This window comes from Oncorhynchus tshawytscha, linkage group LG20 (assembly GCF_018296145.1).
Source record: "Oncorhynchus tshawytscha isolate Ot180627B linkage group LG20, Otsh_v2.0, whole genome shotgun sequence".
Classification (NCBI taxonomy): Eukaryota; Metazoa; Chordata; class Actinopteri; order Salmoniformes; family Salmonidae; genus Oncorhynchus; species Oncorhynchus tshawytscha.
The window spans coordinates 32,631,091-32,655,824 of NC_056448.1; the positions used below are offsets into that span (position 1 = coordinate 32,631,091).

The window sequence follows — 24,734 nt, forward strand, 5'->3', positions numbered from 1 at the left end:
GACTGAGAAGCACAAGCCAGCGCTCACACACACACACACACACACACACACGCACACACACACACACACACACACACACACACACACACACACACACACACACACACACACACACACACACACACACACACACACACACACACACACACACACGTGGTGAACGAGTACACACATGCAGGCAGATGTGCATGCACGCTCACAAACATTAGTCTAGCTGGAGCTACTCCTGGCTTAGTGAGAGTGTGTCTACCTGTTTGTCGTTAGATGAGTGTGTCTACCTGTTTGACGTTAGATGAGTGTGTCTACCTGTTTGTCGTTAGATGAGTGTGTCTACCTGTTTGTCGTTAGATGAGTGTGAAGTGATAAAGCTGCTGTTTTTTACACTGTTACACTAGCAGAACTTGGCAAGGCTGTGCTCTCAAACTCCCTAAAGACCATTGCTTGGAAAAGCGGGAAAAAAAGCTGCAATATTACCGTTTGTCCCTCTTGAGCCACTATAGCAATAATATAACCAGAAACACTCCCTCAAAATATATACATCAACAAATCAGTCATCACGTTTTTGCAGAGTCGTGAAAATTTGACATCTAGCTAAGATGTCTTGTGCAGTATTTCTCAAGTGGAAAAATGTGCATGAAAAGGAAAAGTCTCTCGTTGAATGACAACCAACACTTCATGTTCCCGCTCCTACTAGGAGTAGGACCAATCACAGACGAAGGGGCAGGACTTCCTCTACCAAACCAGGTGTGCACGAACAGCAGAAAAAAAACTCCCCAAGACCAAAACATCACAAAATTGTTGTAATGATATATGCACAAACTGTTACGACTGGAAAGCATACGGTAAGCTTAAAACAGCGCGCTGAACGATCAGCAGATGAGCGCTAGATCCACATTCAGTGTCATGTGTGCGAGCCTTACGTGTATGTGAATAAGAGTATGTTTTTGTCTCGGTGTGAGCACACAGTTTTGTGTGTGTGTGTAACTGACTGAATTCCATGTTTTCTTTGTCTTGTCTTGTGTTTCCTGTTATTCAGAGTGCGATTGCAAGCTAGCTGAAGTTATTCTCCAGGAACTCTGTCTGTCTGACTGTGTGTGTCGTCTTGTGACTGGCACGCTCACAACGGCCTGGTCAAGACCAGAGAAATGAGAGCTATGGAAACAACTGAGCCAATCTCTCTCCTCTCTGAAAGAGAGAGGGAGAGAGAGAAAGAGAGAGGGAGAAACAGACAGAGGGAGGCAGGGAGGGAGGGGTAGCACTTTTTCGGAACAGGGATCGTTTCAGTTGTAAGCAAATGGTCAGTAAATCAGGCAGACTGCTGCGATGCACAATGGGTTTATTATTGCTGACATTAGTGTGTGTGTGTGTGTGTGTGTGTGTGTGTGTGTGTGTGTGTGCATGCGTGCTTGTGTGTTGTGAGTGTGTGTGTCCTGTCAGTGTGTCTATGTAGTGGGGTGTAATGTAGTGTACGTAATGACCGTAGGCTAATCTTAGAGGCGAGTCATATGATTACAAAACCAACACCCTCAGGTCAACGCTGATGGCTACCTGTCAGTTTGGAGACTGGTGACATGTGTGTGTATTTGCACATATGTGTGTTTTTGCATGTCTGTGTGTGTGTCTGTATTTTGATCTAAGGGGTTAATTGAACATTAGCCAAAATATCACAGCCCTTTCCCTTATAATGCTCAGATTTGACATCTACTGTACACGTCACTTCTGGCATCCATCCAAGTTGGGATAAGAGTTAAAAGACCCCACACCCTCCCTCCCCCCATCTGGGATGCTGCTCTGTAGGAGGGGGAAGTTCTGCTTCCCACTCTGCCCTGGTTGTTTTCGCTGCCCTGTACTCTTGGCGACGGGCTGACAGACAGTCGGACAGACAGGCGGGTGGACAGAGGGTCGGCCACAGAGACAGACTCCACGCTGCTGCTAATTGCTCTTTGTCCTCAGCGCCAGGTCAAGCATGTGCCTTAGTGCCAGGAGAACACAACCAGCCTGGCCTCAGCCTACAGGAGGAGGGAGGGGAGAAACACTGGTTACATCCCAAATGGCACCCTATTGCCTTTTTAGTGCACTACTTTTGACCAGGATTTATAGGGCTCTGGTCAAAAGTAGTGCATTATGTAGGGAATAGGGTGCCATTTGGGATTCAGACAGTGCAAGAGGGAAGAATGTTAATCCTGGTTCCTGCTCTGTAAAAAGCTCCCCCTGCTTCACTGGGCCTGTTGCCTGCCCTGCCTGCCACCAGCAGGGAATGAGACGCGTCACACTGAATGGACAACAGTCACTGAATGGACTTTGGTGTGTGTGTATGGGGGGGTGGATATGTGTGTGTGTGTGTGTGTGTGTGTCGAGACTGCGTGAGACGAGGGGGTCTGCGACTGTCTTGGCACCCAGCCCAAATCAGGATTCTAAACCTGGCGCTGGAGCTACTGCTCAGAGAGAAAGACAACAACGTCTATTCCACGGTGGTTCAACTTCATAGCAACGTTGATTCAATCAGTGTATGCCCAGTGGGGGAGGGAGGGAGGGAGGGAGTGAAAGAAGGGTTGGCAACCACATCAAGTCATCCCCATTGCGAATGTTCTCCAGGAACAGTGTGAAGAAATGTAAAACTTTTTAATCTCATGTTAATACATTTTCACTTACGAAATATTTTATGAGTTCATTATCCTTTACAGTGCTGCTACAGTACCTCCCAAAGCCAGCCTGTCTGGCAAAACAGATCTATAAAAAAAATGAAGGTCTCTTCACACACACTACTTACAGTACCATAAAGACTAACAGGAGAGTGTGAGTAGATGGACATTTAGCACCAATATCAGCCTGTTGGTCCTGAAGACAGAAAAAGGACAGGGGAGAGGCGGAGAAGGGAGAGGAGAAATGGAGATGGGAAGAGGGGAAGAGGGGAGAGCATAGCCACGGGAAGTAGGGGTTCTGAGGGCGTTGTAGCACTCCCTGAAAAATCTTACATAGTGCTCTACTTTTCACCAGGGCCCATAGGGCAGTTACATCCAGGTGTGTGTGGGTGACTTCAGGGTTGTAGTTATTATTCTGTGTCAGTTGCATCTTCTCCCTGCTGTTCTCTGTTTTAGGCTGCACTATGTGCTGTGCTACTGTAGCTATGACCCTGTGGTCGGTTTCAACGTTGCAGAGCCATTCCGCACCCAAGGTTCTGTAGCTGTGTTGGCCCCAATATGTCATTAAGCACTGGCACAGAGAAGGATGTGTGCCTGTGATGGGGCTCTGCTCCACGGTGTGCCAAGTACGGGCGATGAGAAAGAGAGAGAGGGGAAGAGAGAGAGAGAGGGAGAGGGGAAGAGAGAGAGGGAGAGGGGAGAGGGGAAGTGAAAGGGGGGAGAGAATTTCATTTGATTATTAAATATTGAAGAATGAGAACTGTATAGAATGCTTTTGCTGTATAGTAAATGTCCCAGTAGCAGTCAGTCTCACACAGACAGCACCTCTCTCAGTCTTCTCTGGGAGTTCTGAGGTGTGGTCTGCCTGTGTTTACCCAGGGAATAGCTCTGGCCCTAGCTTCAGTCAGGGTTCATCCTGTTCCTAAGTTGTAGTTCCCCCAAAGGGAGCTGCCATGCTAATTAGACAAACACTTCATCTTAGTAAGGTGGGATTGAGAGCGATACCTGTGGGCTAGGATGTGGTTAACTGCCACCTCAGGAGGGTCGGAGGGAGGTGAGGGAAGTGTGACTGGGGTTTGGAGGTGTGTGTTTTTACCAAACTGCTGTTGAATTGGGCTAAACACACATCTACACCCAGAAACATGCGCAAATATATACAGGACAGTTTATAGAAAAAACTTGCCATAAAGGCTAAGCTTAAGGGTGTTTACTATCTGTACAGAGGGGAGATGTTACAGTATGTCACCCCCCTTCCCTCTCCCTCCTGTCCAGTAAGAAGCTTATTGCCACTCGCCCTGTCCATGCCCCCTGGGTGACCTACTGCTGCAAGCTGAGGGGTTAGTTTAGGGTGCAGTAGGGATAGGGGGTAGGACACCCCCTCCTGTTTGCCACCTTGTACTGATGAGAATACCTTGAACACAGTAGACAAACAACAGATTTTCCTATCTGCCAAGAAGGAGAATAAAGTGAGAAAAGACCAGATGAGATCTGTGAAAGGAGTGGATGGATGGATAGAGGTAGAGGAAAAGACCAGATGAGATCTGTGAAAGGAGTGGATGGATGGGTAGAGGTAGAGGAAAAGACCAGATGAGATCTGTGAAAGGAGTGGATGGATGGGTAGAGGTAGAGGAAAAGACCAGATGAGATCTGTGAAAGGAGTGGATGGATGGGTAGAGGTAGAGGAAAAGACCAGATGAGATCTGTGAAAGGAGTGGATGGATGGGTAGAGGTTGAGGAAAAGACCAGATGAGATCTGTGAAAGGAGTGGATGGATGGGTAGAGGTAGAGGAAAAGACCAGATGAGATCTGTGAAAGGAGTGGATGGATGGGTAGAGGTAGAGGAAAAGACCAGATGAGATCTGTGAAAGGAGTGGATGGATGGGTAGAGGTAGAGGAAAAGACCAGATGAGATCTGTGAAAGGAGTGGATGGATGGGTAGAGGTAGAGGAAAAGACCAGATGAGATCTGTGAAAGGAGTGGATGGATGGGTAGAGGTAGAGGAAAAGACCAGATGAGATCTGTGAAAGGAGTGGATGGATGGGTAGAGGTAGAGGAAAAGACCAGATGAGATCTGTGAAAGGAGTGGATGGATGGGTAGAGGTAGAGGAAAAGACCAGATGAGATCTGTGAAAGGAGTGGATGGATGGGTAGAGGTAGAGGAAAAGACCAGATGAGATCTGTGAAAGGAGTGGATGGATGGGTAGAGGTAGAGGAAAATACCAGATGAGATCTGTGAAAGGAGTGGATGGATGAGTAGAGGTAGAGGAAAAGACCAGATGAGATCTGTGAAAGGAGTGGATGGATGGGTAGATGTAGAGGAAAAGACCAGATGAGATCTGTGAAAGGAGTGGATGGATGGGTAGAGGTAGAGGAAAAGACCAGATGAGATCTGTGAAAGGAGTGGATGGATGGGTAGAGGTAGAGGAAAAGGGAGACTATGGCGGAAGGGAAAGAGAGAGGGTATCCTGATGTTTCCTCACCAAAAGCTGCTGATCTTTATAGGGAATAGGGTGTCATTTCCGATTTAGATGATGTATTATTGAATTGCTTATAATATAATATAATAATAATATAATATTATCATAATTATAATAAGAATAATAACAAATAATATATGCCATTTAGCAGATCAAACCCACAGTGCTACTACTGAGGTAGTCCAATGGCTAGTTGGTCTCTCCAATGAAGCCATTCACACTGTTTTCTAACATACAGTGGGGCAAAAAAGTATTTAGTCAGCCACCAATTGTGCAAGTTATCCCACTTATAAAGATGAGAGAAGCCTGTAATTTTCATCATAGGTACACTTCAACTATGACAGACAAAATGAGAGAAATAAATCCAGAAAATCACATTGTAGGATTTTTTATGAATTTATTTGCAAATTATTGTGGAAAATAAGTATTTGGTCACCTACAAACAAGCAAGATTTCTGGCTCTCACAAACCTGTAACTTCTTCTCTGAGAGGCTCCTCTGTCCTCCACTCGTTACCTGTATTAATGGCACCTGTTTGAACTTGTTATCAGTATAAAAGACACCTGTCCACAACCTCAAACAGTCACACTCCAAACTTCACTATGGCCAAGACCAAAGAGCTGTCAAAGGACACCAGAAACAAAATTGTAGACCTGCACCAGGCTGGGAAGACTGAATCTGCAATAGGTAAGCAGCTTGGCTTGAAGAAATCAACTGTGGGAGCAATTATTAGGAAATGGAAGACATACAAGACCACTGATATTCTCCCTCGATCTGGGGCTCCACGCAAGATCTCACCCCGTGTGGTCAAAATGATCACAAGAATGGTGAGCAAAAATCCCAGAACCACATGGGGGGACCTAGTGAATGACCTGCAGAGAGCTGGGACCAAAGTAACAAAGCCTACCATCAGTAACACACTACGCCGCCAGGGACTCAAATCCTGCAGTGCCAGACGTGTCCCCCTGCTTAAGCCAGTACATGTCCAGGCCCATCTGAAGTTTGCTAGAGAGCATTTGGATGATCCAGAAGAAGATTGGGAGAATGTCATATGGTCAGATGAAACCAAAATATTACTTTTTGGTAAAAACTCAACTCGTCGTGTTTGGAGGACAAAGAATGCTGAGTTGCATCCAAAGAACACCATACCTATTGTGAAGCATGGGGGTGGAAAGGGACCAGGACAACTGATCCGTGTAAAGGAAAGAATGAATGGGGCCATGTATCGTGAGATTTTGAGTGAAAACCTCCTTCCATCAGCAAGGGCATTGAAGATGAAACGTGGCTGGGTCTTTCAGCATGACAATGATCTCAAACACACCGCCTGGGCAATGAAGGAGTGGCTTCGTAAGAAGCATTTCAAGGTCCTGTCTCCAGATCTCAACCCCATAGAAAATCTTTGGAGGGAGTTGAAAGTCTGTGTTGCCCAGCAACAGCCCCAAAACATCACTGCTCTAGAGGAGATCGGCATGGAGGAATGGGCCAAAATACCAGCAACAGTGTGTGTGAACCTTGTGAAGACTTACAGAAAACCTTTTGAACTCTGTCATTGCCAACAAAGGGTATATAACAAAGTATTGAGATAAACTTTTGTTATTGACCAAATACGTATTTTCCACCATAATTTGAAAATAAATTCATTAAAAATCCTACAATGTGATTTTCTGGATTTTTTTTTCTCATTTTGTCTGTCATAGTTGAAGTGATGATGATAAAAATTACAGGCCTCTCATCTTTTTAAGTGGCAGAACTTGCACAATTGGTGGCTGACTAAATATGTTTTGCCCCACTGTAATTGCAGTCATCAGCTAATTGCAGCTGTCAGTGTCATCTGTTGTGGCTGTTTGTTAAGTATAGAGCTGTTAGCTAACTTTAGCTGTTAGCTAATTGCAGCTAATTTGCCAGTTTCTAATGTTAGCTTTTACTAGCTGTTTGCTCATTGTAGTTATTGTGGTAGAGTAGACGTCTTTACATTTGAGTGAAGTGAAAGCCAACAGCCCTTTCATCCCGACCCTGCCTAGCTAAGCCCAAATAAACAGACACGTGCTTCTCAGTCAACGGGGTCAGATATCACATCAGAATAATTTTATTGACATACTAGCGTCCTCTCTCCTCTCCAAACCCATTGGGGAGGGACCTCTGGCTTTTTCCTCCAATGGATTTTAAAAAGGAGGTGAGGAACGCAAAGAATATGTAATTGAGATTGGCTTCTGGAACTGCAGAGGGGAGTTGGACAGGACTTTTATTACGTATATAGGTTATTTATGGATGGGGTATCTTGTAATTAGCGACTATAGACACCCCTATGAAGTTGTAGTCGCTAGAATGGAGGATATGGCTGGTCGCTAGAATGGAGGATATGGCTGGTCGCTAGAATAGAGGATATGGCTGGTCGCTAGAATGGAGGATATGGCTGGTCGCTAGAATAGAGGATATGGCCGGTCGCTAGAATAGAGGATATGGCCGGTCGCTAGAATAGAGGATATGGCCGGTCGCTAGAATAGAGGATATGGCTGGTCGCTAGAATAGAGGATATGGCCGGTCGCTAGAATAGAGGATATGGCTGGTCGCTAGAATAGAGGATATGGCTGGTCGCTAGAATGGAGGATATGGCTGGTCGCTAGAATAGAGGATATGGCTGGTCGCTAGAATAGAGGATATGGCTGGTTGCTAGAATAGAGGACATGGCTGGTCGCTAGAATAGAGGATATGGCTGGTCGCTAGAATAGAGGATATGGCTGGTCGCTAGAATAGCAATCTGAGACATAAGACATTCACCAGCCACTAATTACTTTAAAATACTTGCATAACGTTGGCTAGATTAACCTATAGCGATCATACTGTAACTCAGTGAGTATTAATGTTATCTGCCATGTTCTTCCTACCACAAGGCCCTAAGTGATTTGATGTAGTCTGCCACGTTCTTCCTACCACAAGGCCCTAAGTGATTTGATGTAATCTGCCACGTTCTTCCTACCACAAGGCCCTAAGTGATTTGATGTAGTCTGCCACGTTCTTCCTACCACAAGGCCCTAAGTGATTTGATGTAGTCTGCCACATTCTTCCTACCACAAGGCCCTAAGTGATTTGATGTAGTCTGCCACGTTCTTCCTACCACAAGGCCCTAAGTGATTTGATGTAGTCTGCCACGTTCTTCCTACCACAAGGCCCTAAGTGATTTGATTTAGTCTGCCACGTTCCTCCTACACAAGGTCCTAAGTGATTTGATGTAGTCTGCCACATTCCTCCTACCATAAGGTCCTAAGTGATTTGATGGAGTCTGCCACGTTCTTCCTACCACAAGGTCCTAAGTGATTTGATGTAATCTGCCACGTTCTTCCTACCACAAGGCCCTAAGTGATTTGATGTAGTCTGCCACGTTCTTCCTACCACAAGGCCCTAAGTGATTTGATGTAGTCTGCCACGTTCCTCCTACACAAGGTCCTAAGTGATTTGATGTAGTCTGCCACGTTCCTCCTACCATAAGGTCCTAAGTGATTTGATGGAGTCTGCCACGTTCTTCCTACCACAAGGTCCTAAGTGATTTGATGGAGTCTGCCACGTTCTTCCTACCACAAGGTCCTAAGTGATTTGATGTAATCTGCCACGTTCTTCCTACCACAAGGCCCTAAGTGATTTGATGGAGTCTGCCACGTTCTTCCTACCACAAGGTCCTAAGTGATTTGATGTAATCTGCCACGTTCTTCCTACCACAAGGCCCTAAGTGATTTGATGTAGTCTGCCACGTTCCTCCTACACAAGGTTCTAAGTGATTTGATGTAGTCTGCCACGTTCCTCCTACAGAAGGTCCTAAGTGATTTGATGTAGTCTGCCACGTTCCTCCTACACAAGGTTCTAAGTGATTTGATGTAGTCTGCCACGTTCCTCCTACAGAAGGTCCTAAGTGATTTGATGTAGTCTGCCACGTTCCTCCTACACAAGGTCCTAAGCTAAGCCTGTTGTTACTATGAGACCTCAGTGGGTTTGGGTGTTTTCAGACTGTAATTTTAGTTCCCATCAGTTAGACTTGAGGGTTGACTTCATAGACAGAGGTCACTGTGTTCAGTCACTGTATACTCAGGAGAGAGAGAGAGAGGCCCTGAATATATTGATCCAGGTGGGGGTTACATTAGATTGAAGGAGGAAAGCCTAGGAGTGTGTATGTGTCTTTTTCTATGTATTAAAGAACTTCATACTCTTTGCTTCATGTTTTATGCATGTACAGTATGTTTGTGTGTGCGTGCATGAGCCGTGTGTAAAATATGTGAATGAATGTGTGTGTCCACACACCTGTGTGTGCATGTCTTGACGTGGTGCCCAGTGGCTGGGGCCTCGTGGTCCTAAGTCAGTCAATGTTCTTCTTCTGTGGTGGCTGCGGTGTGGTTTCATTCCTCTCTACCTCCACCCTTATAGGCCTCCAGTATCCCATGGGCCTTGTGGCTGGGTTTCCCAGGAGACCAACAGACTCCGGGCTGTTCACAATGTATACCATTTAGCAGATGCTTTTATCCAAAGCGACTTACAGTCATGCGTGGGTGGCTCTGGGAATCAAACCCACAATCCTGACGTTGCCAGCACCACACTCTACCAACTGAGCCATACAGGACCTGTTGTCAGGTTGAGGATTAACATTGTGGTGGTATGGGAGTGACTGGGAGCAGGATGGGAATGCCAGGCAGCTTTCCCAATGGCACTAGAGAAAGGAGAGTCAGCAGGTTTATTCATATACTGAGGATCCTATTGTTGTAGATAGTCTGTCCTCTGGGGACTCATGTGGACAGGATTACAGAGGTATTGTCGATAAAGAGAAAGATGACTCCTCTTGAAATACCTGCAATAATAATCACTATTTGTTTTACTTCAGTTTAGTTTTAAGATGTTTTCCCATTTTAAGTAGTTGGCTAGTGTTGATTTAACTTTGTTTCACTTGATTTTGACAGTGGGAACTGTCCAACCCTAGTAGAGATCTATAGGACAAGCTATCTAAATTCAGTCAGTCAATCTGGCCAGTGAAAGTCATTCTCTAGCTGCTGGGTACATTGTATCACTCACTCCATTATGAGCTGATGATGAGGGACAAATCAGTGACTTTGTTTAGGCCATGCAACTACTTCAAGAGGCTCTGACATTCTGTGGTATGTTGTTGTTGCAGGGATGCCTCATTCTCATACTGGAATGTCTTAGAGAGAGGGTGGGCAGGGAGGGGTAGGGGGTAGGTGATGGGTGGGCGTTGGTGGAAATTACTGCACCTTCCCCCAGATATGACAAAGTCATCTGGTGCGTCTGTCAAATATGTCCCCCATAGCATTGGGATAATGTGTTGGGTTCAGCTGCTGCTCACATTTGGATGGAAAGACAATTATGTAGTTAGATAATAAGAGTCTTCCGATTGAAGACAGGAAGAGAGGAGAGGGCCAGCTCATAGAGGAAGCAAGGGAAGGCTCCGGATAATGAGGGAGGGAGAGAAAGAGAGACAGAAAAAGACAGGAAAAAAGAGAGAGGAGTTGGCGAATGAATCTCTACATAGTTCACATTCTTTCATCTGACTCCAATCCCATGTATTTTCCTCTTAATGGTCTACACACACCCATATGAGAGAGTTCACTCCCCCCATCTCTCTAATTATATGACCTACCCAAGTGGGAGCACGAGTGTTGTTAGGTGTGTTTACATCCAGTATATGTGTGGGTCTGGGAACATAGCGAGCTGTGTGTGTGAGCTGTTTGATTTGGGTGAGATATCTGTTCAGTATCAGAGACTGTACACTACACAGCGTGGAATATAGATCATCAAAATCACATTTTCAAATCTTTCTGTAGCTAGCTGACAGTGTTGCAATGCGTACTGCCTGATATCAACAGCAGTAAAGTGGAAGTTATGATGGATGGTGATCCATGGTCATGTGAATCTGTAGTGGATTTGGATCTGTCATTTTGTTTAGCGGTTGAATGGTTTATTTGAATTGATCTGCGCTGCATGTGAGAGACTGTAATGTCCTCCAGATGGATGAAGTAATGGGGCAGTGGGAATAGTGCCCGCACTCTCTCCCTCACTCCCCCACTCCCTCCCATCCTCCCTCCATCCCTCCACCCGTTTCTCTCCAGATGGATAGAGCTATTGAAAGCTCCTCCCTGAACAGCCTCAATAAATGTGTGTGGTCCTGGCTGACCTGACACCTGATCCTTCCTGCTTTACCTGTGTGTGTGTGTGTGTTTAAAGAGTTCCTTTCTCAGTCCAACTGGAGTGGTTCAACAGAACACAAGAATGCAAAAACAGGGTGCCAGAGAATGTGTGCTTTTGTCTTTGTTTTTGTTCTTAAAACCATGCCATAAATTGCTCCAGCTGTTGTTTTCCAACATTCAAACCCCCTCCCGTTTGTATTGGCCTCCCTCTACGCCCCAGTTAGATCCTGTCCCTATGTTGTCTTTACATGGTCCATCCCTTCTTCTGTCTCCAGACCTGTAGTGTGTGGCTGTGCTCAGAGCAGTACTGGGGCTATACTATATGCTCTGGGCAGTATCCTTGAGGCAGAGACCATTGTAGCATCTGGCTGCAGACACATCTGTTTGTTTGTAGCTCATTAGGTCATTGGGGTTGTTTTGGCCAGCAGGCGTGCAGTCAGAGGTCAAACCACAACGTCAGACCTTGTTCTGACCCGACCGTACTGCTCCTGCGCCTGCGGTGCTCTGGAGGAAACACAAAGGCCCAGCCTGAGAGTGTGCTAATTGTATGTTTGTGGGAAGGAAGAGGAAGGCAGGTATAGTGGAGGAAGAAAGGGATGGAGGGGTGGACTTTGTTCATGGCAGTAGTTCATCATAGCATCCAACTTCCTCATAACCCCGTAATGGTTAAGATTTGAAATGTGGGCACATTAATCTGATCCTAGATCTCTAGTTAGAGTGTAGGGCACACTCTCACAGTTTAGATTGGTTCTATAACTGTACCCCCTTCTCGTCAGTGAAAAGGATGGAGAGAATAGGGGTGAGAGGGGTGAGAGGGGAATGGATAGATAGAGGGGGTCTGGAGGGCACCTATTGTACTGGAAGAAGGTCCCAGCTAATGGCTAGTGCACATGTGTCAAACTCATTCCACAGGGGGTTCAGGTGTCTGCGGGTTTTCGCTCCTCCCTTGTACTTGATTGATGAATTAAGGTCACTAATTATTAAGGAACTCCCCTCACCTGGTTGTCTAAGATTTGATTGAAAAGAAAAACCAAAAACCAGCAGACATAATGAGTTTGACACCCCTGGGCCAGTGAAAGGAGGATCTGTTTTTTCTGTCTATTACTCTGTCTGAGTAATTCGGTTACTTGAAATGGATACTGACTGTCTCCCCTGATTGTGAAAGATGTGTGAGTCTGAATTTTAAATGAGTGTGTTTGATATGAGTCAAACCTAAAATATTTATCTTCTCTCTTTCTCTCCGTAGTGGAGCCAGCGGACCTCTTGAAGATTTTAGATTTTCCCAGTTTACCTGAAGGGGTTACGAAAACCACAGGTTTCTGTGCGCATAGGAAGTCAACAAAAGGAGCCGATGTAGCCTACAGAGTATCCAAAGAAGCACAGCTCAGCGCCCCCACCAAACAGCTGTACCCTGGTAAGTACCTGATCATGACCGTTCACTGATTCGTTGATCTCCTTTGACCTCTGAACTTAAATGATACCTGTTACTTTCTTTTCATGTTTTCCTCAAGTACATTACTGTATCTCTTCTGATCGAGATCATCCCTCCCTCTACTCCAATGTACAGATTGCCTTGTTTACTCAAATATCATCTAATGCGTTTAGCTTTTACAGGAAGATTCTTCCTGACTGGTGTTGCTGCTCCCCTACTAATTATGTTCCTATTGGCTACTTGTTGCCTCTCCTCTACTAAGTCTGTTCCTATTGGTTGCATGTGGCCTCTCCCGTACCTCTGGGTGTTGACCCAGATGAACTCGTTGGCCCCTAGTCAATAATAGAACACTGGTGTAAATCACTGGTGTAATGTCCTGACATGGATGGAATGTCCCAGACTGCAGTAAAACTCCCATAAGATCTGTCCCTTTTCCTCCCACCTGGCCCGTTCCTCCCCTCCGCTCTCCACACCTACCCCCTGGCCGACACGGCTCCTCCCTTCCCCTCTGCTCTCCTTCCACCTAGGGATCTGATTTATTGGCCATTACATCATGATGGTTGTCGTACATCTGGAACTAAGAGTTATAGCTTACAGTGCTGCAAATTTGTTGTGCCAAATCTGCAGGCTCACCTCCCGCTATGGACCCTCCTACTCCACACACACACACACACACACACACACACACACACACACACGCACACCAGGCTGTCAAGCAGCCTTCTACCGCCACCTCTCTCAGGCCTTCATGCACCATAATTCACTTCAGTAAGCATTAGCTCCGATTAAAATGTAGCCAAACTCTATAGACTTGCCAGGTTTTGTCTGTTTCATGCCCGTTGGCCTTACATGAACAGTTCTGGCCTCCAACCTGACATATTTGTTTGGGAGCAGAGTCGTTGTTGAGTGACTGATATGTATGAAGGTCCAAAGCCAACATATTCTAAAGAAAGACAATTAGTTCAGCATAACACCAAACACCCTCTCTCTCTCTCTCCCCCCCCTTTCTCTCCTGTTTTTCCCCCGTTTTCTCCCCCTTTCTCTCCCGCTCTCTCTCTCCCAACTCCCTCTCTCTCTCTTTCTCTCTCTCTTGATTATTCTTTATGATTCTCCTCACCTCTGTTCCATCTGTGCACATCTGCATTGAAAGAAAAGAATGAAAGATAAAAGAGTGGACAGACAGTCAGAGAGGCATACTAATTCTTCCTTTTTGGAAACCTCAGATTCAGTGGGAATTATGCTCCAATAAAATTCATAGGTCTGGAAGGAGTGGGAGGTTGTAGAGAGTCAGGGGGGAAAAGAGGGAAGGGACGGAGGGAGGAGGGGGTTCCACTCTTCCCCCTTCTATTGTGCTGACGTGGCTCTCGCTTACTGTTCTGCAGTGACCAGCACAGCAACACTAAATGTTTCTGTCTTTTCTCTTTCTCATCTTCTTTTTTCTATCTTTGTCGTATGCCCTCTCTCCCTCTCTTACAGTGCTGCTTTTTCATTTGTTTTGTATTTTCTCTTAGTCTGTTTTCTCTTTTCTTTCTCTCACTCTGAAGTCACTGTTTCTCAGAGAGATGTATTAGCCAACGTTCCTTCCCGTTGCATGCTGGGTAAGACTGACATATTTATTTATGCACGTTATCAAACAGTGCAGAACTCTAAAATTGTGTGACCTAGACTGGAATATGTTCTCCAGACAATCCCAAGAATTGTGAATGATTGAGGGAAAGAGTTGGAGAAAGAGAGAGAGAGAGAGAGTGTGTGTGTGTGTGTGTGAGAGAGAGAGAGAGAGAGAGAGAAGTTTGAGCTTTAAATAACCTTTATTGGGTCTGGGAACCCACAACACAATAAACACTCAAACAACACCATGGTTACACATCAGTTAAAAACATGACACCAAATCTTCCTCCACAGTAACTTAACACAACAACCTCTGAATACCACATATGCTCATAAACAGATCAATGTTGTTAACCAGTTTGTAATAAGCAAACTCAACCCTCAGTCTCGCTCCAACATCCCCTCCAGCATGCCCACCATATCCAGAGACCCCTGTCCCCAAATACTGTTCTTTCATATCTTCCAGATTGCTAATTTCGCTGCCCCTGACACAAAGTTAAGTAGGAGAACTACACCCCTTCGACCAAACCTGGACTTCGGCCCAAATATAAACTGTTGGGAAGAGATATGGCTCCATGTATTGTCCTCCATTGGAGGTCAGCTGTCCTCTTTTCAATAGGCAGTTTATATAAAGACCTCCAACAGCCTTTTGGGGGAGGCACCTGGACCAAACACACCCGCCCACCTCGTCGATTTGATCCATTCCAGGGTAGAAGCACGGGACACTTTTACACAGATATTGTACATGCCTTCTTCCCCACCACCTTGAACTCCCCCAGCTCCAGAGTATCGAAGGAAAGCAGAATCCCCACGTCCTCCTCGAATGGTGGTCCACGCGATCAAAAGCCTTCTCCTGATCCAAAGAAAGTAAACCCGTATTCATATCAGACAGTTTAGAAATGTCTAAAACATCTCTTATTAGAAACAAGTTATCAACAACAGAATGGCCAGGTACACAGTGAGACTGGTCCTTGTGGACCAACAGCCCCAGATACTCTTTCAACCTGTTTGAGAGACATTTAGATACAATTTTATATTCTGCACACAGCAATGCAACACAGCAAGCCACATCCCCCTTTTTTGGCAACAATGAAAGCACAGCACATTGACAGGATATAGGAAGACATCCCTCATGAAAAGATTCACACCACTTCAAAAAAAGCCTCCCCAATAGACCCCCAAAAGTGCTTCTAGAACTCAGATGGTAAACCATCGATGCCTGGGGCTCAGCCTGATGAGAGCTGCAGAGTAATGTCAGAGTCCAAAGCAACTCTCTGACCAGGGCCCAATTGAGGAAGTTCATGTAACAGGATCACAATCCTCCACCTTATAGAGGGCAGAGTAGAAATCCATGGCATGTTGGCGCATCTCACCGTCATCCGTGGTCATCTTCCCACCAGGGAAACGAGGGCAGACCATCTGTTGCGTTGCAATGTCGACTGCCCAAGGTTTTTTTTATAAAGTAGCAAGGATAGGATAGGCACCCTTCACTCTTTCATGTAAAAACAATCTCAGTTCATGTCTCTTGTCCTGTAAGTTCATAACTAGACCAGGGTCATTCTGAGTGTGCAACTTCAACTCAATAGATTTGATGTCCTGTTCAAGGGCCCTGATAGTCTCTTTAACTTCAATACGAGACAGAGCAGTATACTGTTGACAAAACAACCTCCCACCATTGTCTTGTAACCCTCCATTTTTCCCAAAACAACAAAATCCTTTGACAAAACATGACATCATGTAACAATTTAACATTACAATACCAATAAGGTGATGACCTTCGTGGACAAGACACGTGAATATCAACAGACACATTGTGGTGATCAGAAAAACCCACAGGAGTGACACCTTCCTACCCTACTACAGTAGTGCTCAGATACAGACAACCTGTCTAACCTTGCTGTACTGAGACCACCTTCAATAACCTTTAACCATGTGTACTGCCTAACTTTTGCATTCCTTACTCTCCACATATCAGAAAGCTCAAACTCAGTTAATAGACCAGACAGGCAAGTAGGTGACCACAGGTGAAGTTCTTCAGCAGTGCTATCAACAGTAAAATCCACAGTACAGTTCCAGTCCCCCCCTAAAATCACACACACCTCTTGGTCATACAGTCTTAAGGTTTCCTTTATTTGATCAAATGCAGCAATATGCTCTGTACCCTCATTAGGAGCATAAACATGAAAAAAATAAAAACATAACATCCGCCTTGACCAATAAAACCAGACCCTTGACCATTTCTGTTGTAGATACCACAGTCTAAGTCTGAGGAAAACAAAATTGCCACCCCTGCACTGAAATTAGTACTGTGACTGAGTATATGCTGCCCCTCCCACCACATACCCAAGTCAACCTCATTTTCCTCATCACTATGTGTCTCCTGTAGGAAAACTATATTAAGCCTTTTCTGTTTTATTACTTCTAATACCCAAGCCCTCGTATTCCTGTCCCTTCCCCCATTAATATTGAGAGAACCTACCCTTAGTACCTCCATATAGAAAAGAGAAGGAAAAGCAGAAGAAACCACAGAGAAACCAGGCAAAATAATAGAACACCCTATGAGGCAAAATCATCATCATTGTTTTCATTTTCTCTTAACCTGACCATGTTTCCCACTACCTTTTGCTGCCATAACAGGAGTAACACATTTCCTGAAGCAAAAACACTTCTTCTCACTCAACTGGTCTAACCCCACCATCTTCTGTAACATCACAGCTGACCTCACAAACTTATCAACATTAAAAAAATCTGCCAATTTGACAGATTTCCCAAATGTCTGATCCAGGAACCCATTTACCTCTAGATTGTAAATTAAATTGTCACCAGCTGCTATCATATCAAGAGAGATATCATTCTCCTGGTCCTCCTCAACTGAGGCCACAGACCCCTGACTCCCCTCAGCCACATCCCTCTCAACACTCCCCACTTGCACCCCATCAATTGTACTGGGCATCTCCTCCACTACCTGGGAGACTAGCCCCACCTGAACCCTGTCCTGTACCCCAATACTCATAGTGGGTATCTCCTCCACTACCTGGGAGACTAGCCCCGCCTGAACCCTGTCCTGTACCCCATTACTCATAGTGGGCATCTCCTCCACTACCTGGGAGACTAGCCCCACCTGAACCCTGTCCTGTACCCCATTACTCATAGTGGGCATCTCCTCCACTACCTGGGAGACTAGCTCCACATGAACCTTCTGCTGTACCCCAGTACTCATAGTGGGCATCTCCTCCACTACCTGGGAAACTAGCCCCGCCTGAACCCTGTCCTGTACCCCAGTACTCATAGTGGGCATCTCCTCCACTACCTGGGAGACTAGCCCCGCCTGAACCCTGTCCTGTACCCCAGTACTCATAGTGGGTATCTCCTCCACTACCTGGGAGACTAGCCCCGCCTGAACCCTGTCCTGTACCCCAGTACTCATAGTGGGCATCTCCTCCACTACCTGGGAGACTAGCTCCACATGAACCCTGTCCTGTACCCCAGTACTCATAGTGGGCATCTCCTCCACTACCTGGGAGCCTAGCCCCGCCTGAACCCTGTCCTGTACCCCAGTACTCATAGTGGGCATCTCCTCCACTACCTGGGAGACTAGCTCCACATGAACCCTGTCCTGTACCCCAGTACTCATAGTGGGCATCTCCTCCACTACCTGGGAGACTAGCCCCGCCTGAACCCTGTCCTGTACCCCAGTACTCATAGTGGGCATCTCCTCCACTACCTGGGAGACTAGCTCCACATGAACCCTGTCCTGTACCCCAGTACTCATAGTGGGCATCTCCTCCACTACCTGGGAGACTAGCCCCGCCTGAACCCTGTCCTGTACCCCAGTACTCATAGTGGGCATCTACTCCACTACCTGGGAGACTAGCCCCGCATGAACCCTGTCCTGTACCCCAGTACTCATAGTGGGCATCTCCTCCACTACCTGGGAGACTAGCTCCACATGAACCCTGTCCTGTACCCCAGTACTCATAGTGGGCATCTCCTCCACTACCTGGGAGACTAGCTCCACATGAACCTTCTGCTGTACCCCATCACTCGTGCTGGACATCTCCCCACCGGAGGAAATGACTCCCCAGATCCGTCCTTACCTCCTACAACAATATTTTTCTGCTGCATAACAGACGCTATGTTCCCCTCTGGTTCAAGTTGCAACTTCGTTCCCTCAACACGGACAACTTGTTCCTCAGCAACAGGTGACTGTTCTACCACTGTCGGCCCACCTCTTCCTACATCAGTGGGCCCAGGCATTACAAGGACCACCTGCGTCCCTCCCTCCACCTTCTCCCTTTTCGGGCAAGCATGTCACTTATGGGCAACATCCCCACACTCAAAACACTATTGACTACCAGTACTAGCATAAGCCATATACAGTCTGCTGTCATACTTGACTTTAAACGATAACTCCAAAGTCTGCTCCGGTGAGCCCAAAAACATAAACACCTGTCGACATAACCTGTTTCAGAGCCGGGTGTTTGCAACCCAACGGGACAAACTTTCCAAACCGCAATAACCCGCGTTCCAATAGCTCATTGGGAATAAACGGCAGTACATTTCTCCTTGTTGACGGAAAAAAAGTGCCGTAACTTGAATAAACATACCTATGAAGTACAGCATGCTCAACCATATGATCAACAAGACTCTCTTCTTTAAGAAGTACTTCATGCTCAACCATACGATCAACAAGACGCTCTTCTTTAAGTACACCATGCTCAACCATATGATCAACAAGACTCTCTTCTTTAAGAAGTACACCATGCTCAACCATACGATCAACAAGACTCTCTTCTATAAGAAGTACACCATGCTCAACCATACGATCAACAAGACTCTCTTCTTTAAGAAGTACACCATGCTCAACCATACGATCAACAAGACTCTCTTCTATAAGAAGTACACCATGCTCAACCATACGATCAACAAGACTCTCTTCTTTAAGAAGTACACCATGCTCAACCATACGATCAACAAGACTCTCTTCTTTAAGAAGTACACCATGCTCAACCATATGATCAACAAGACTCTCTTCTTTAAGAAGTACTTCATGCTCAACCTATACGATCAACAAGACGCTCTTCTTTAAGTACACCATGCTCAACCATACGATCAACAATACTCTCTTCTTTAAGAAGTACACCATGCTCAACCATACGATCAACAAGACTCTCTTCTTTAAGAAGTACACCATGCTCAACCATACGATCAACAAGACTCTCTTCTTTAAGAAGTACACCATGCTCAACCATACGATCAACAAGACTCTCTTCTATAAGAAGTACACCATGCTCAACCATACGATCAACAAGACTCTCTTCTATAAGAAGTACACCATGCTCAACCATACGATCAACAAGACTCTCTTCTATAAGAAGTACACCATGCTCAACCATACGATCAACAAGACGCTCTTCTTTAAGTACACCATGCTCAACCATACGATCAACAAGACTCTCTTCTTTAAGAAGTACACCATGCTCAACCATACGATCAACAAGACTCTCTTCTTTAAGAAGTACACCATGCTGAACCATACGATCAACAAGACCCTCTTCTTTAAGAAGTACACCATGCTCAACCATACGATCAACAAGACACTCTTCTTTAAGAAAAACCACCACCGCTTTATTCATCCGCGATGCATAAGCAACATTCTCATATCCTACCTTCTCTCCTACAGTGACCAGAAACTCCTCCGCAGTGACGGTAGCTTCAGTAACACACCTAAACCTGTGCTGAAGTGACAGGGACGGCGTCCCCATGTGGGTCGCCATCCCCGCCAAAGGCAGGACAATTTCAACAAAAGAAAAAACATTATACTTAATTCTACGTCAACAAATAACTAAAATAAATGATCACCTTAATCATGCATAGAAAAAGGAAAACCACCAAGAAAAGTAAAACAAGAATGAAAAAACAGGCAATCTAATTCCAGACAACACTCGCACTCACATACAATTCCCAGCATGCACCAAACACTCCCAGCATCCAGAGAGAGAGAGAGGGAGGGATCGGATTCTGTAGTAGAGGGAAGAGAGAAAATCCCCAAATCCCATTCTTGGGAGTTAAGTTGACAGCCAAGTGTGTCAAGAATGTCTCCTTGATCACAACAGTTCTCCGGGTGGCTCTAGAGTTCTTAGGGAATGAGGCTAGGTAGCCTGGAGGAGGCCTGGAGGAGGACTGAAGGAGGCCTGGAGGAGGCCTGGAGGAGGACTGAAGGAGGCCTGGAGGAGGCCTGGAGGAGGACTGAAGGAGGCCTGGAGGAGTCCTGGAGGATGACTGGAGAAGGCCTGGAGGAGGACTGGAGGAGGCCTGGAGGAGGACTGAAGGAGGCCTGGGGGAGGCCTGAAAAGCAGATGTTTGATCCACATCAAGGCTTTTCTTAAAGGCTTAATGAAAATCTGAGTTCAGTCACAAGTCTACAGGACATGTCCTCTCATGAACTCCAAAGTCCTATTTATTTTGAACTTAATGAAATGGCTGAAAGCTCAAACTAGGGCTTCTCTTCTGTTTATGATAAACGTACAGACTTATGAAATAGTCTGAAGCAGTGCTCTAGAAAGGACCAAAACTCTTCTAGAACAAACTAAACAAAATCAGAATAATTCTAGATCTTTTGAAAAAGACATTGCAGAACTTTAAGATTTAAGAAAAGTTATTGAGCCCTGTGGTCAAGAGTAGTTTAATAGACGTCTGTGCTGTGGTCAGTAGTTGACTCCAGTTGTCCACCTCAACATGGAGAGAGAGTAATGCATGCAGAGCAGAATTAGGTAGCCGCTAATTATCAAAATCTAGAAAAGAGACGTTAAATTCTACAACCACCTAAAAGGAAGCGATTCCCAAACCTTCCATAACAAAGCCATCACCTACAGAGAGATGAACCTGGAGAAGAGTCCCCTAAGCAAGCTGGTCCTGGGGCTCTGTTCACAAACAGACCCCACAGAGCTCCAGGACAGCAACACAATTAGACCCAACCAAATCATGAGAAAACCAAAATATAATTACTTGACACATTGGAAAGAATTAACAAAAAAACAGAGCAAACTAGAATGCTATTTGGCCCTACACAGAGACTACACAGTGGCAGAATATCTGACCACTGTGACTGACCCAAACTTAAGGAAAGCTTTGACTATGCACAGACTCAGTGAGCATAGCCTTGATATTGAGACAGGCTATGTGCACACTGCCCACAAAATGAGGTGGAAACTGAGCTGCACTTCCTAACCTCCTGCCCAATGTATGACCATATTAGAGAGACATATTTCCCTCAGATTACACAGATCCACAAAGAATTCAAAAACAAACCTGATTTTGATAAACTCCCAAATCTACTGGGTGAAATACCACAGTGTGCCATCACAGCAGAAAGATGTGTGACCTGTTGCCACAAGAAAAGGTGAAGAACAAACACCATTGTAAATACAACCCATATTTATGCTTATTTATTTTCCCTTCTGTACTTTAACCATTTGTACATCATTACAACACTGTATATATACATAATATGACATTTGTAATGTCTTTATTCTTTTGAAACTTCTGTGAGTTTAATGTTTACTGTTCATTTTGATTGTTTATTTCACTTTTGTATATTATCTATTCCACTTGCTTTGGCAGTGTTAACATATGTTTCCCATGCCAATAAAGCCCTTGAATTGAATTGAGTACAGCTAATATCTTCCAGAAGGCAGAAAGAGCGAGATCATTTGGTCCAGTTCTTTCTCTCTATTACCCTCTCTACTACTACTAAACTTTGGCTCTTAGCCTGATTTGATAAGACTGTAACATCCTGCTACATCCCCAACCCCCCCTCCCCCCACCAACACATTTTTGATTAGGAACATTACGAGCATGTTCTATCAAACCCACAGACGTGGAAGAAGTGATTCATTAGAGGATGGGGGGGTCTGAAACAGAGAGAGTCTGTACTGTGGTGGTTTCCCATCTACCTCTTCAGGGATTATAAATAGACCAACAGACCAAAGGGACAGTTGGCTTCTCTCAACATGTCCTTACCTCTGACTCTAATGTTCAGACTCCTACGTCAGAATAGTCTGGAATGTTCTTTGTGAAAGAACTCTCTGTCCCTCTTTTACAGTTTCCCGAAGAGATGAGCAGTTGGAAGTCAGAAGTCACAAAATACACATACATTTACATATGCACACACTCATCGTTTCAGAGATGTTACACAGGGTTTCCATGGTCTACAGTAGGTTTCTCTCTCTCACACACTCAGTGGGGTTAGTAGGGTGAACAATTGACAACATCAGTGGACTACACAGCGACTTATATCTCGCAGTGGGGTGTCTTGGGATCTATGCCTCTGGCAGGACTGTAGTAGCTGGGTGGTCTCATCTCCTCCTCCTTCTCTCTCCCCTCTCCCTTCTCTCCCTCTCTTCTTCCTCCTCCCTTCTTCCAAATTGGTTTGGAAGAGAAAACAGGAGTGGTAGCCAAGGATCTCGAAGAGAGAAGTCAACAGTTAAATGACAAGCTGAGGAAAGCCATGTCACAATTGTGCTCCTCCCAGATCAGTCTTTCTGACAGAGCACATATTCTAGCTTTCCCTTTGCGTTTTAGAGGTGACATGCTGTTCATTACTATCTTATCTTTCATTGGGGGCCACTACCAACACTCTCTCTCTCTACACACACACACACACACACACACACACACACACACACACACACACACACACACACACACACACACACACACACACACACACACACACACACACACACACATACAGAGAGCAGATGTGGGTGGGGAGTTAGACACAGAGGTATGCCAGCACAGCGAAACCGGAGACACAGTGGCAAACCAAATCACTCTCCCCGTCTTCTCCCCTCTTAAACCAATAAATACCGAACACAGCTATTAGCTACAGCCTATATCCAACTCATCTGTTCTGGTAAAGCACAATTATAACCAGTTGTACGTACCAATTATCCTAAGAGGCTGAATAACTCAGTTCTACTTACTCATAAAGTTGTACTGTTTTTTAAACATTTACTAATAGTGTTATTAATGTATTACAAGTCACACTCATTGGTTGCTAGAACAGGATGTAATTTATCTACAGTGTCTGATTGGCTGTTTGGGGCATCTGGGAGCTATATGATTGGCTGTCAGGGGAGTCTTGCATTCCCACACTTTTCCAGACTTTTCTTGAAAGATGCTGTAGGGAAGTGGCGCTGCCAGGGTAAACCAACCATTACAACCATCACCCTCTCTCTCTCAGACACGTTCACACACACACACGGAAGTTGCAGCGATGAGACAAGACTGTAACTACGAATTAGGGAGAAAATTTAGAATAAATAAATAAATTAAACACACCAGAGCTGAGATCCAACTCCCTCCCTTCCGACTAAGCTAACGGGAACCACTCACAGTGCACTGCAGCCATAGTTGTGTTACAGTGCCCTTTCAGGAGGGTTTCAAATCTATAATTGAAAGACTTTTGTGTTTTTTCATTAATAAATAATAATTCAACCCAGACTCTCTGTCTCCCCTTCCTCTCTCTTTCTCACCTTTTTGTCACCACAAAACTGTTCAGTCACTCTACATTCCATCGTTCTGCTCATGGGCAAGCGATCCGATGTTGCCACTCCCTGCTCTGCTGAGATGAGCTGAGCTTAGCTGGTCTGCTCCAAAGGGTTGTCTGAGGACTCTGGAGCTGAGCTGAGCTTAGGGGTAGAGAGGAATGCACCAGTGGCAAGTTGGCAACTCTTACTGTAGCCTGCTCTCACCGCTCTTCTTCTTCTTACCATGTTCTGTTCTGCTCTGTTCTGTTCTGTTCTGCTCTGTTCTGTTCTGCTCTGTTCTGCTCTGTTCTGCTCTGCTCTGCTCTGTTCTGCTCTGTTCTGTTCTGTTCTGCTCTGCTCTGTTCTGTTCTGCTCTGCTCTGCTCTGTTCTGCTCTGCTCTGTTCTGCTCTGTTCTGCTCTGCTCTGTTCTGCTCTGCTCTGTTCTGCTCTGCTCTGCTCTCAAAGCATCTGCCACTCAAACTCAAGCAGCTGCAGCCTCTCTCTCTCTCTTTCTCTCTCTCTGAGCCAAAGAGAATTCCTCTGGAACACACTGCCAAGACGTGTGGACACTGCATGAAGTGATTATAGGCCTGTCTTTCTGTCTTTACTGAGTGAGAGAGAGAAACAGTTAGAGATAGAGATTGACAGACAATGAGGGGAGAGTGAAAGTGGAGAAAATAGAAAATGGCTGATGATGAGAAATCCATATTTTTCCATCAGTGACTAGAGCGCTTTCCCCCTCCTCTCTTTCCTTTCCTCCCTCCTTCCTCTCCTCCCTTCCTCTCTCAAGTGTCTGTCTGCTCCTAACCTCAGGCTCCAGAACCTTCTCACTGCTCTCCCGTCAAGGCATCTTTCCTCCA

The 24,734-nt window shown here is 45.4% G+C and overlaps 1 protein-coding gene across 2 annotated transcripts in view; it reads left to right on the forward strand.

Annotated features, from left to right (window-relative positions):
- The window catches only part of col5a1 (procollagen, type V, alpha 1), a 159,449-nt gene that overhangs the window by 13,882 nt on the left and 120,833 nt on the right, over nt 1-24,734 (forward strand). For both annotated transcript variants that reach the window (XM_042302499.1, XM_042302500.1), the window contains exon 2: nt 12,547-12,714. In XM_042302499.1, the coding sequence (XP_042158433.1) occupies nt 12,547-12,714 (168 nt within the window). The remainder of the gene's footprint in view (nt 1-12,546; nt 12,715-24,734) is intronic.